We start from the raw sequence: 14,150 nt of genomic DNA on the forward strand, positions 1-14,150 counted from the left end.
CCGCTGTCCGCCAGAGCCGCAGCCTGTCCCTGAAACAGCCCAGGAGACAGCGCGCGCTCCTGCACAGGCAGGTGCAGAGGGGCTCCGATGTTAGAAATATGACTCAAGTCGGCTACAGAGTGGCAAGCGAGAACTCGTAGCAGAACGGGCTCTGCAGCGCACTCTCTCCTCCCCCACCCCTCGCTAATCCCCCAACTACGGAGCGGGACCCAGGCAGGTATCCCTCTCCTCCCCTCCCCCGCGCGACCCCCCTCCCGCCCACTGCATTCTGGGTACAGACCAGAGCCAGATGGAATGCAAAGATGGCTGAGAAACAGAAACACGATGGCAGGGTTAGGATAGGACATTACATCTTGGGAGACACGCTGGGAGTCGGCACCTTCGGAAAAGTGAAAAGCTGAGTCCATTTTTTTGCGCTTCCTTCTCGCCTTGCAGTGTCACCACCCCGGGAGCTTCGCAGAGTTGGGTTTTGTGGCTACGGAAAGGGCGTAACGTTGCTCCCCTTCCTCGGTCCCTCCGGCGCTGCCGTATGTGGCTTGGTGAATAGACTTGAGGCGCGGGCTGGCGGCGACGCGGAGCAGTATATACTGCGAGGGTGTGGTGGGCACAGAGGGGGAGGGGTGCACCTGATCACAGGGAGAGAATAGACGTGCACCTAAACTGCACCTTCATACGGGCTCTGTTTCAAAAGCTTAAACTAGACGGACTAAAAAGGCAACAAACAAGTCCCAAACCATACTATTCAATTAAATCTAATGGATTCTGGCCGTTTAGACCTGTAGGATCACCCAGAGAGATTTATAATAACAGCAAACGCTGAATAGCACCTATGAATATTAGTTAAGTAGGCGTGCAATTCACTTCGTAGGATCCATCAACATAGTTTGATATATAAATATAAATCTTAAATGCATTTGTATTTCAAAGAAAAAGTTCACGAAACAATTTATAAACAGTGCAGTAAATAATTAAAAAAAATGCCCTAACTGGATTAATTAGCAAAACATTTCTGACTGGCTGTCAAGATGTGGTCTCCCTGGTCAAAACAAAATGAGAGTACAGTTTTTCTTTGATTTTAGGAGTAACGTACTTGTGCGTTTATCTAATATGCCACTCCTCAAAACACAAGCTGTAATAGATACCATAATTACACCCAGAGCTCTAGAAACAAGATGGGAAAAGAGGGGAGGGGGGAGTCGGGACCCTTCCGGGTATTCCTACTTGAGCCTGATAACTTAATGCCAAGTGTTAAATTACAGAATGTCATTGTCAGCCTGAAGGACGTCTGGAACTGGGCACGGTTTTCTTAGTTGATCTTTGGCTATTAATAGGTGTTGAAATTGAAAGTATTAAGTTAGCGCAGGAGAAGTAGTGAGTGTAACAAGCCTGCTAAATAGCTACAAGATACCCTATGATCTTCGTCTAGAAACTGCTTTTTAGAAATAGTTTTGTGGTGTTTAATAGTATTTGGCATTAAATCATCCACAAGGGTATTAACCAGATCCTGTTGCATGTTTTGCGCCAGAATTACTGGGATAGTAGAGCTTGTGTGGTTTTCTTTTCCTGTTTCCTTTGCTGTGTTTCCAAGCTGTGGAAAAAGGAGGCCAGATACAGAACTGGGACAATCAAAGATCCTTCACTCACCCAAAGAAAATTGGTTTTCTCCTGCAAAGGAAAAGCTTCAATTACATTTAATTCAGTCTTTTTGTATCTGTTGAGAAATGCAATTGACATCTGAAATTCTCTTTCAAAATGTCTGCTATAAATATTTAAGACATCATAAGGGGGGAGGTTCCCCTGGATTAGTTTTGAAGAAGGAATAGCCAGGTGGGCAGAGCTTGGGATGACCTCTCCTGAAAAGCTTATGTGTGTACATCAGGCTCATAATCTCGATATAATCTGCTTTTGTTCTCTCATATTTCTCACCCCATTCTGAGCAAAGGTATACGGGGGTGGGGGGGGGGGGTGTTACCTGACTGGAGCAGCAGTCACAACCCCAGCTTCCTTACTGAGCAGACTAGATGGGTGCACAATGTTATAGGTGGAATGAAAGATGGGGGGTTTTAAAGAAATTGCCACCCAGAACAGCCTGTTTATAATTTTTCATGCACTAAAAGCCATGCAACCACACAGTTTCAGGCTTTTTATGGACTGTTTTCAGAAATGTACAGAAGATTCAGAGTGATGCTGTGTTCAGTATGTGACCATGTGTTGGTGACAGGGGTTCAGTAGAAGTTGTTAGTGTAAAGAAATGCACCATTTGAAAACAAATAGGTTAAGGTTGTTGCTGTAAAGAATCATGACCTTAAAAACCTAAGGGTAAATTCAAGAAATTGCTCCAAAATTGAGGTGCCCCAGGATGATGTGCGCTGAGCAGAAAGGGCCAGATTCTATATATGGCACCTGAAAAATCCGCACAGTAAAAATATACGCCTAAGCGTATTTTCTAAAGTATGCCTAAATTTTATAGAATCGGTGTAAATTTCCTTGTGGTATATAGTATAAATTTGGTCACATCCATTTAGACCACATTTTACTTGGTGTATATCCCAACACCTAAATAAGGAAGAGTGGATGTATTCTATAATAATGCGCATAGATTTTCAAAATGCCCATGACCCACCCATTCCATGCCCATAACCATGCTCCATTTTCAACTGTGCGACTTGGAATTTACGCACATCATTACAGAATACGCATAGAGGCTCATTTTCAAAGCACTTAGCCTCCCAAAGTTCCATAGAAACCTATGGAACTTAGCCTCCCAAAGTGCTTTGAAAATATGCCTCATAGTGAGCTGTGCTTGTAAATGTTAATGACAATTAGTGCTGATAATTGCTTGTTACCGTCCAATTAACAGCGCTGATTAGCTAGTTAACCAGTTAAGTGATGTACATCGTTGTAGAATATGCTTTGATTTCCATGCGGAAATTAAGGCGCGATATATAGATATAGAACACACACACACACGTGCAAGTCACTTAAAAAACACACACACACACTCTCTTGACATCCAGAGGTGCCCGGTTCAATATCTTGGGCAACTCACTTAACCCTCCATTGCCTCAGATACAAAATTAGATTGTGAGCCCAACAAGGAAATACCTATTGTACCCGAATGTAACTCACCTTGAGCTACTACTGAAACGATTGTTTGATTGTCCTAAGTTAGTGTTTCCCAAGTCGGTCGTGGAGTACCCCCTCGCTAGTCAGGTTGTCAGGATCTCCACAATGAAATAGATTTGCATATACTGCTTCCGTTCTCTGCAGGTCTCTTTCATGCAAGTTCATTGCGGCAAGGGAGTACTCCAGCACTGACTTGGGAAACCTTGTCCTGAATGATTTATTAGGGTTGTTAAATGGAAAGTTCATTTTTAAACGTAATGTTAATATTCTCTTTCCCTTAGTTGGAGAGCACCAGTTGACTGGACATAAAGTGGCAGTAAAAATCCTAAATAGGCAGAAGATTCGGAACTTGGATGTGGTTGGCAAAATCATGCGAGAAATTCAAAACCTAAAACTCTTCCGGCACCCTCATATTATTAAATTGTAAGTTATTTTGTGCTTTTGCATATTGGCTTTTCCATCACATTTGCTTTATTTATTCTTTTAGGAGTAAACGTTTTGAAGCCTTAGACGCTATTTGCACGTATAGAACAGCAGGCTGGTATATATAAAACATGGTGGAATTCAAAAAGCCGTGGGATGAACACAGAAGATCTCTAATTAGAAAATGTATGATATAAAAAGCAAAACAAAGAAGATGGAAGGGAAGAGAGGGGGGGGCATTCATGGTAGGAGATGCGAGGCTTACAGAATAGCGGGCATCCTCATGCATGATAGCTCATATGGTACCATAGTGTCCATAATAAGAGTATATAATAATGAATGAAGCAGAGCAGCCATGACGTATGCAATAATGGATTGAATATAACATGCATGGTTGGATCAGGTAAGAATATGATCAGTCATGTTCTCAAGACTATATGTTATTATATACATATAAGGGACGGGGAGGGGGGAGAGATGGGGGGAGTGGGAGGGAGAGGGGGGTACGACCTTAACATTTTAGGGCATGTGCTCTATGTTAATTCTGCTCTATATTGAGAAGAGAGGCTGTCTGTAATATATATAGAGGTACGAAGGTATAGATGGCTTTGTTCGCTATTAATTAGTGGAATTCAGAGGGCTTAGGGATTGGGGGGAGGGTGAGTAGGGGGTGGGGGAAAAAAGGTGGAAAACATACACATGGCCGATTTTGGGAAGGTTGGATGAATTTAATGTTCTATTTGGTTTGTGACTTGTTGATGTTACCAGTTGTATGCATGGGGTTTTGTGGCAATAAAAAAGATTTAAACCAAAAAACAAAACAAAGGGTTGCATGTGAGTTTGCATGTCAAGTGGTGCTTAGATGGCAAATCTGGCTGTGTCAACTAAGGCCGATGCTAGGCTGGCTTGTATGGTCTGAGTGTCGCGGCTCTGATGTCACTCAGGTGTTGGTGAGCTCTCGAGTTTTCCCGAGCACCACTAGGCCCAGGAAATAACCGAGCACCCCGAATCTTCACCCGCGGCGACCGCCGTTCACCGAGGGTTGAGCCCTCAGCTGCGGGCGGCCAGCAGGACTGCTGGAACCACGGGGTGACGGCTGGCCTGGCTTGATGTGGGTACAGAGTCCTTGGTGAGCGTAGCTTAGCCGGGCGGCTAGCTGAGCACTGGGAACGGACACAGTCTGAGGAAGTGGCTAGCAGGACGGCTAGGCCAACAGGAACATACACAGTCTTGGAAATAGCTAGCAGGACGGCTAGCTGACCACAGGAACAAACACAGCCTTGGAAATAGCTAGCAGGACGGCTAGCTGACCACAGGAACAAACACAGCCTTGGAAATAGCTAGCAGGACGGCTAGCTGTCACGAGGAACAAACACAGTCTTGGACATAGCTAGCAGGACGGCTAGCTGTCACGAGGAACAAACACAGTCTTGGAAATAGCTAGCAGGACGGCTAGCTGTCACGAGGAACAAACACAGTCTTGGAAATAGCTAGCAGGACGGCTAGCTGTCACGAGGAACAAACACAGTCTTGGAAATAGCTAGCAGGACGGCTAGCTGTCACGAGGAACAAACACAGTCTTGGAAATAGCTAGCAGGACGGCTAGCTGTCACGAGGAACAAACACAGTCTTGGAAATAGCTAGCAGGACAGCTAGCTGTCACGAGGAACAAACACAGTCTTGGACATAGCTAGCAGGACGGCTAGCTGTCACGAGGAACAAACACAGTCTTGGAAATAGCTAGCAGGACGGCTAGCTGTCACGAGGAACAAACACAGTCTTGGAAATAGCTAGCAGGATGGCTTCAAACAACAAAACGGAAGCACTGGATCCCCTCCGTGTTTCCGTTTAAATCCCCCGCTCTTCCTGGCTGGAGAACAGCTGGCACCAATCCTCTCCGTCCAGGCAGGCAGCGGGGGCCCGGATTGGTCCTCCCGTCCGATGGGCGGAGTTCCTACGCGGATGCGCCAATCCGGCGCAAGTGGGCGGAGCCTCCTCGCTGGTCCCGCTGCAGCGAGGAGGACGCTGCCGCCGGCGCCGCCATCTTGGCCGGCGGATCTCCTTCTCCGAGGCCGGTGTAGTTCTTCTGGATGGCCGGCCTCGGAGCGGCTTGCAGTCGCGGCGATCCCCGTGGCAGCCTTCCCCCGTCGCCCCGCATCCCACGGGCGCCCCAGCCTCCCGCTCCGGCCCGCGGACCGCCAGGTAAGGGCCCGGAACGGGACAGTATCCTCCCCGGAAGACCCCTTCCTCCGGGGCCCGGGTTTGGACGGATATCGGGCGTGGAAGGCTTTGACCAATTTTGGAGCATGAACATTAGCCACGGGTTCCCAGGAGTTATCTTCGGGGCCAAAAGATTTCCATGATAACAAATAATACAGTCTTCCCCGCCGCCACTTTGAGTCGAGAATTTCTCCTACCTCGTACTCCGGGTCCGGGGCCACCTGGAGATCTTCTTCTTGGACTGGATGCGGGTGCCACCCGGACTCCCGGAACCTCTTCAATAGCGAGATATGGAAGGCGTTATGCACTCGTAGGGTGCCGGGTAACCGCAATCGATACGTTACTGGCCCAATTCGTTCTTGGATTGCATATGGCCCCGCATATCGAGGTCCCAGTCTTCGGGAAGACCCTCGGAGTCTCAGATGTTTCGTGCTTAACCATACCTTCTGTCCTGGTTGGAGCACGGGGGCGGGCCGCCGATGGCGGTCAGCAAAGATCTTGTCCTGGGTCGCGGTTTTCTGTAATTGTTCCCTAGCCATCTTCCAGACCTCTTGTAGGTCGGCTACGACTTGGTCCCCCGCCGGGGTTATGGCGGTAGCCGGGAACGGTCCTGGAAGCCGAGGATGTCGCCCATATACCAGGAAGAACGGGGACTGCCCTGAGGATGAGTGGTCACTTTGGTTATAGGCGAACTCGGCCCAGGAAAGTAGAGAAGCCCAGTTATCTTGTCGTTGGTTGACAAAGGCTCGTAAGAATCCTTTCAAGGTTTGGTTAATCCTCTCAACCATACCGTTGGTTTGAGGATGGTAAGCGGATGAAAAGTGGTTCTCTACCCCCAAGGCCGTGCACAAAGTTCTCCAGAAGCGGGAGGTAAATTGGGGTCCTCGGTCACTGATGATCCGAGTGGGTAGTCCATGTAGTCGAAAAATGTGGTGAATGAACGCTTGAGCTAGAGAGGCGGCCGACGGGAGGCTCGTGAATGGAACAAAGTGAGCCATTTTAGAGAACCGATCTATCACAACCCAGATCACGGTATGACCCTGGGAACGAGGTAAGTCAGTGATAAAGTCCATGGATATCTCCGACCAGGGACTGGTCGGTACGGGCAGGGGTTGTAGGTCTCCCACGGGGGGTCCTCCTACTGGCTTGGTTCGGGCACATACCGGGCACGAGGTAACAAACTGGAGGATATCTCGTCTCATCTGTGGCCATCGATAATGTCTCGTGATGAATCGGAGTGTCTTTTGGTACCCGAAGTGCCCGGCCCATCTAGACGAGTGCCCCCATTGCAGAACCTTTTTCCGATCGGCGGCCGCCACGAATTTCTGGATTTGGGCAACCTCCCCTGCGGCCGCACTGAGACAAGCGGGGTCTAACATCGGGTGAGTCTCCTTAGTCTCTTCTGGTACCTCAAAGGCTCGGGAGAGCGCATCTGCCGGGGTATTCTGGGAGGCCGCCCGGAACACTAATTGAAAATGAAACCTGGCAAAGAATAATGACCACCGGGCCTGTCGGGGATTCAGCCGCTGGGCTTCTTGGAGGTATAGGAGGTTCTTATGATCAGTGATGACCGTGAACCGGTGTTCCGCTCCTTCCAGCAAGTGTCTCCACTCCTGCAGTGCTAGTTTCAGGGCCAAGAGTTCTCTATCCCCTACCGTATAATTCCGCTCGGCTGGAGAGAATTTACGTGAAAAGAAGGAGCATGGTTGACGCCGCCCTTCGGGGTTGATTTGAGAAATGACCGCCCCGGCCCCTAGGGCGGACGCGTCCACCTCTACAATGAAAGGTTTCTCAGGGTCAGGGGTCAACAGAATAGACGCGGACTCAAAAGCCTCTTTTACCTGACGAAAAGCCGCTTGCGCCTCTAGCGGCCAATCGCTGACCCTCGCGTTCTTGTGGGTGAGCGCCGTCAACGGGGTTGTCAACCTGGAGTACTGGGGAATAAATTGGCGATAGTAATTGGCGAAGCCCAGGAATCGTTGCAAGGCCTTCAGGCCCTTCGGTTGAGGCCACTCCCGAATGGCTTGGAGCTTGTCTGGCTCCATCTGTAACCCCCCTGGAAGTAGGATATGCCCCAAGAAGGATAAGGATCGCTGATGGAAGGCGCATTTACTCAGTTTAGCAAATAGATGGGCTTGACGTAGGCGGTGCAGCACTGCACGTACATGGCCCGGATGCTCCCTGGGGTCTTTAGAGTAAACTAGGATGTCGTCCAGATATACAATCACCGTGGAATTTAGCAAGTCTGCTAGTACACAATTAATAAGACGTTGAAACACCGCAGGGGCATTGCAGAGACCGAACGGCATCACCCGATATTCAAAATGTCCCTCGTGGGTGTTGAAAGCCGTTTTCCATTCGTCCCCTGACCGGATTCGTACTAGATTGTAGGCCCCCCGCAAGTCTAACTTCGTGAAGATCTGAGCTCCTTGTAGTCTGTCCAAGAGCTCGGGAATGAGCGGCAGCGGGAACCGATCCTTCACGGTGATGGCATTTAATCCCCGATAGTCAATACAAGGTCTCAGGGACCCATCCTTCTTGGTAACAAAAAAAAACCCTGCCCCGGCTGGGGATGTAGACGGCTGAATGAACCCTTTCCGTAGGTTCTCATGGATGTAATCTCGCATTGCCTTGAACTCTCCTCGGGACAGTTTGTACAGTCGGCCCCGTGGGGGTACCGTATCCGTCTTCAGATTAATAGCACAGTCAAAAGACCTATGCGGCGGTAGTACCTCCGCCTCCTTGGGATTAAACACATCTGCAAAGTCTCTATAATCCATAGGCAGGGAGCTCAGTTCACCCGGTCCTTCCCCGGGCAACGTATTTAAAGCCGGACAGCTGCCAGCCCGACCCTTACAACAGGTCTCTTGACAGGAATTACCCCACGCTTGAATCTTTCCCCCGGTCCAGTCGATAACCGGGTTGTGGTATCGTAGCCATGGCAATCCCAGAACCACAGGGTGGATGGTCCGGGATAACACTAAGAATTCGGCTTCCTCCCGATGGTCCTCCCCCACTTGCAGTCCCAACATAGGAGTGATCTCAGTGACCGGCTGGGGAAGGGTAGTTCCTTGGATGGAGGTTATCCGCAGCATAGGCCTCCGGGGGAGCGTGGGCCAGCCCATTTGCTGCAGCAGTTCGAGCCCAATAAAATTGCCCCCTGACCCCGAGTCCACCAAGGCTCGGGTCTGAACCGTGGCCTCCTGCCACCGTAAGGTCACCGGTAGGATGATCAAGGTGTCCTGTAGGGGAGCGGAGTGCCCCAAGAACCCTCCCCTCAGGGATGCCTTGGGGAGCGCATTTCCCGGCCGGATGGAACAGGTCCGGAGGAAATGCCCAGCCTTCCCACAATAGAAGCACAGTCCGTTAGACTGTCTTTGCTGTCTTTCGGCAGGAGTCAACCGTTGCCGACCCATCACCATCGGCTCCTCCCCGGGCTCCGTAGTGTCCCGGTTCCCCTGGCGAGAGGACGGCCCCTTACTCGTCCGGGAGGCCCCTCGTGCCCACTTCTGCTGCTCCGCCCGGGCTCTGGCTCGCTCCTGGAATCGGGTGTCCACCCGTATACAGAGTGAGATGAGGGCATCCAATTGTCCGGGAATTTCCCGTCCCGCCAATTCATCCTTGATTCGTTCTTGTAATCCCTCCATGAAAATGGCCATCAAGGACTCCGGATTCCAACGCAGCTCCGTGGCTAATGTACGAAACCGGATGGCATAGTCGGCCACCGTACCTTCTCCCTGATGAATCCGGAGCAGTTCCGATGCCACGGAGGATGGTCTTCCTGGAAGGTCAAACACCATCCGGAACCGGCGCTGAAATTCGCTATAATCCTCCAAAATGGGATCATGTTGTTCGTTCAGTGGGGCCACCCAGGCCTGGGCCTTTCCTACACAAAGGCCCATAATGTAGCCCACCTTGCTTTGGTCCGAAGCAAAGGCCTCCGGTTGCATCCGGAAGGCCAGATTACACTGGTTGAGGAACCCCCGACAACCTCCCGGGTTCCCATCGTATCGTGCTGGTTCAGGGAACCGAGGTCCCACGCGGAACCCTCCCATACGGGGAGCCGCTGCGGCCCCTTGGACCGCAGCGGCCTGGTTCTGTACCTGAAGCGTGGAAAGTTGAGAACAAACATTCTGGAGCGCCCCAGACAGGGCATTAAGCTGTTCCTGTTGCTGCTGGAGAACCTTGGCCAGGTCCCGTAGATCAGGTTGCGTCGGCGAGCTCATGGCTTCCGTTTTCTGTCGCGGCTCTGATGTCACTCGGGTGTTGGTGAGCTCTCGAGTTTTCCCGAGCACCACTAGGCCCAGGAAATAACCGAGCACCCCGAATCTTCACCCGCGGCGACCACCGTTCACCGAGGGTTGAGCCCTCAGCTGCGGGCGGCCAGCAGGACTGCTGGAACCACGGGGTGACGGCTGGCCTGGCTTGATGTGGGTACAGAGTCCTTGGTGAGCGTAGCTTAGCCGGGCGGCTAGCTGAGCACTGGGAACGGACACAGTCTGAGGAAGTGGCTAGCAGGACGGCTAGGCCAACAGGAACATACACAGTCTTGGAAATAGCTAGCAGGACGGCTAGCTGACAACAGGAACAAACACAGCCTTGGAAATAGCTAGCAGGACGGCTAGCTGACCACAGGAACAAACACAGCCTTGGAAATAGCTAGCAGGACGGCTAGCTGACAACAGGAACATACACAGTCTTGGAAATAGCTAGCAGGACGGCTAGCTGACAACAGGAACATACACAGTCTTGGAAATAGCTAGCAGGACGGCTAGCTGACAACAGGAACAAACACAGCCTTGGAAATAGCTAGCAGGACGGCTAGCTGTCACGAGGAACAAACACAGTCTTGGAAATAGCTAGCAGGACGGCTAGCTGTCACGAGGAACAAACACAGTCTTGGACATAGCTAGCAGGACGGCTAGCTGTCACGAGGAACAAACACAGTCTTGGAAATAGCTAGCAGGACGGCTAGCTGTCACGAGGAACAAACACAGTCTTGGAAATAGCTAGCAGGACGGCTAGCTGTCACGAGGAACAAACACAGTCTTGGAAATAGCTAGCAGGACGGCTAGCTGTCACGAGGAACAAACACAGTCTTGGACATAGCTAGCAGGACGGCTAGCTGTCACGAGGAACAAACACAGTCTTGGAAATAGCTAGCAGGACGGCTAGCTGTCACGAGGAACAAACACAGTCTTCTTGGAAATAGCTAGCAGGACGGCTAGCTGTCACGAGGAACAAACACAGTCTTGGACATAGCTAGCAGGACGGCTAGCTGTCACGAGGAACAAACACAGTCTTGGAAATAGCTAGCAGGATGGCTTCAAACAACAAAACGGAAGCACTGGATCCCCTCCGTGTTTCCGTTTAAATCCCCCGCTCTTCCTGGCTGGAGAACAGCTGGCACCAATCCTCTCCGTCCAGGCAGGCAGCGGGGGCCCGGATTGGTCCTCCCGTCCGATGGGCGGAGTTCCTACGCGGATGCGCCAATCCGGCGCAAGTGGGCGGAGCCTCCTCGCTGGTCCCGCTGCAGCGAGGAGGACGCTGCCGCCGGCGCCGCCATCTTGGCCGGCGGATCTCCTTCTCCGAGGCCGGTGTAGTTCTTCTGGATCGCCGGCCTCGGAGCGGCTTGCAGTCGCGGCGATCCCCGTGGCAGCCTTCCCCCGTCGCCCCGCATCCCACGGGCGCCCCAGCCTCCCGCTCCGGCCCGCGGACCGCCAGGTAAGGGCCCGGAACGGGACACTGAGTCCTGCATGTAGCAATCCAGTTTAGGATGGGCTGGAGAGAGCTTCGGCAGAGACTCAAGTATTTGGAACGTGAGGACAGTGCTGGGCAGATTTTTACAACCTGTGCCCCGCAAATGGCATGAGAGATTCGGACAGGCTGGAGTGGGCTTTGAAGGCAACTCCAGTAGTTGGAACATAAGGACAGAACTGGGCGGACTTCTATGGTCTATGTCCCAGAAATGCCAAAGAAAGACCAGGGTCAAGTGTATAATCTCACGTTCATTGTTTATTTTAATCTTGAATTGAGAATGAATGTGACTGTTGGGCAGACTGGATGGACCATTCAGGTCCATCCAGATCCACCGTCACTATGTTACTATGAGGCTCCTTTTTGAACGAGAAAAATGTCTCAAAAAAGCGGCATAAAGCAGCATTCGGATGTTTTTCTCACAAAAACGTCCAAATTCATATTTTAAAAACATATTTTTCATATGTTTTTCTATGCCGTTTGTCTGCAGTGCATTCAGATCTCAAGGGGTTGTGTTGGAAGCGTGTTAAGGGTGGGATTTGGGCGTTCCTAAGACTTAGACATTTTTCAGCCATAATGGAACAAAACAAAACTAAAAGTAAGACGTTCTGAGCTAGACCTGTTTTTATAATGAATAAGACTCAAAAAGGAGCCCTAAATGACCAGATGACCACTTTCGCAGATGCTGTTAACACATCTCTCCATTGGGTGTTTGGATCCTCCAGCAGGCTGTAAATTATTTGTCTAGAGTCTGTGGAATGTTACTGGAGCAACAGCATGAAGATGGTGTCAGAAGTTTGTGTTGTCAAGGCGTTCAATAAAGACAAATAAAGAACATTTAAGAAGAATAGCAGCAAACTATTATTCCATTAGTATTTCCAGGTCAATCCTTGTATTCCTGGAGTTGCAAATTAACCTCCTACTATTTCTTTCATTGTGTTTTCATAGTTAAAGTGTCATACATTCTTCTTTTGTGTGTATGTCAGTGATTTTTGGTGATATATCACAGTGTCTGTTTTGGGAATTAGTGGTGCCTGTTTTTCAGCTCTTGAAGAAAGCATTGGTTTAATCCCCATGAAAAATATTAACTAAATATAAACTGTTTAGCTCAGAATGAAGCACAAGAGGCCATAGGACTTCAGCTATGGAAACCAACGGCAGATTGACATTATGGGCAACTGGGCAGTGCAAGGGCTCAGAGGCTCTGGGGGACCCAGTGCCTCTCTTCCCCCCACCCCCTTGCACACTACAGCCCCCCCTTCCCCCCAGTCTACTTTGAAGGGCTCTGGTGGTCTAGTGCCCTCTTCGGGGGCAGGAAAGAATCCCACTCTTTCCTGTCCATTGCCACTGCTCTGTCCGGCACCACCACATCTTCAAAATGGCTGCCGAGACCGCCACTGGAAGTCTGTGCAGCCTTTAAGAAGAAGCAGCGGTGGTGGCTGGCAGGAAAGAGTGGGGTTCTTTCCTGCCCCCCGAACAGGCTACTAGACCACCAGGGCTCTTCAAGGGGGGGGGGGGCTGTAGTGTCTGAGGTGGGGGGATACTGGAAACAAAGGTGGGGGCCTGGGGGTACGGGACCAGATGGCCCTTTCTGCCTGAGGGCCCAGATTACTTTCAGTCCGCCCCTGATGGAAACAGAAAGTAAAAGAAAATCTTGCCAGCAGAGAATTAATTTAATCACATAAAAGGGTCTGTTGCAATTCCAAACCTAGGCTATAGTCTGGATATTTTAACTTTAATATAGTTTTTTTTTTTTTTTTTACATTTGTAGCCCGTGCTTTTTCCCACTCATGGCAGGCTCAATGCGGCAGGCAATGGAGGGTTAAGTGACTTGCCCAGAGTCACAAGGAGCTGCCTGTGCTGGGAATCGAACTCAGTTCCTCAGTTCCCCAGGACCAAAGTCCACCACCCTAACCACTAGGCCACTCCTCCACTGTTGCTACTATTTGAGATTCTACATGGAATGTTGCTATTCCAACATTCCATGTAGACGTCGGCCCTTGCAGATCAGCAATGTGGCCGCGCAGGCTTCTGCTTCTGTGAGTCTGACGTGTGCAGGACGTCAGACTCACAGAAACAGAAGCCTGCACAGCCTTCTACATGGAATGTTGCTAGTGGAATAGCAACATTCCATGTAGAATCTCCAACAGTAGCAACATTCCATGTAGAATCTCCAATAGTCGCAACATTCCATGTAGAATCTCCAGTAGTATCTATTTTATTTTTGTTACATTTGTACCCCGTGCTTTCCCACTCATGGCAGGCTCAATGCGGCTTACATGGGCCAATGGAGGGTTAAGTGACTTGCCCAGATTCACAAGGAGCTGCCTGTGCCTGAAGTGGGAATCAAACTCAGTTCCTCAGTTCCCCAGGACCAAAGTCCACCACCCTAACCACTAGGCCACTCCTCTTTCTCTCTCTTTCTCCTGTATACAAGTACCAAACTGTGAATGACTTATGGGGACTGCTACAAGGATGAAGGTTTCTATGGCAGGCCCTAAGTGGAGTGAGGTTGCTTATGCCACTCCTGGCCATCGCAAGGCAATGGAAAGTTAGGTGTCTTGCATAAGCCACAAGTTGTTGCTCTGGGATTTGAACCTGGTTTCCAGCATGTTGTTTTAAAC

General features: G+C 50.3%; 1 protein-coding gene across 1 annotated transcript in view; it reads left to right on the plus strand.

Annotated features, from left to right (window-relative positions):
* Nucleotides 1–290: 290 nt before the first annotated feature.
* The window catches only part of PRKAA2 (protein kinase AMP-activated catalytic subunit alpha 2), a 67,877-nt gene continuing 54,017 nt past the window's right edge, over nucleotides 291–14,150 (plus strand). The window contains 2 exon segments of the mRNA XM_030206429.1: nucleotides 291–396; nucleotides 3,408–3,549. Of these exon segments, the coding sequence (XP_030062289.1) occupies nucleotides 303–396; nucleotides 3,408–3,549 (236 nt within the window). The 5' untranslated portion in view covers nucleotides 291–302.

This window comes from Microcaecilia unicolor, chromosome 6 (genome assembly GCF_901765095.1).
Source record: "Microcaecilia unicolor chromosome 6, aMicUni1.1, whole genome shotgun sequence".
Classification (NCBI taxonomy): Eukaryota; Metazoa; Chordata; class Amphibia; order Gymnophiona; family Siphonopidae; genus Microcaecilia; species Microcaecilia unicolor.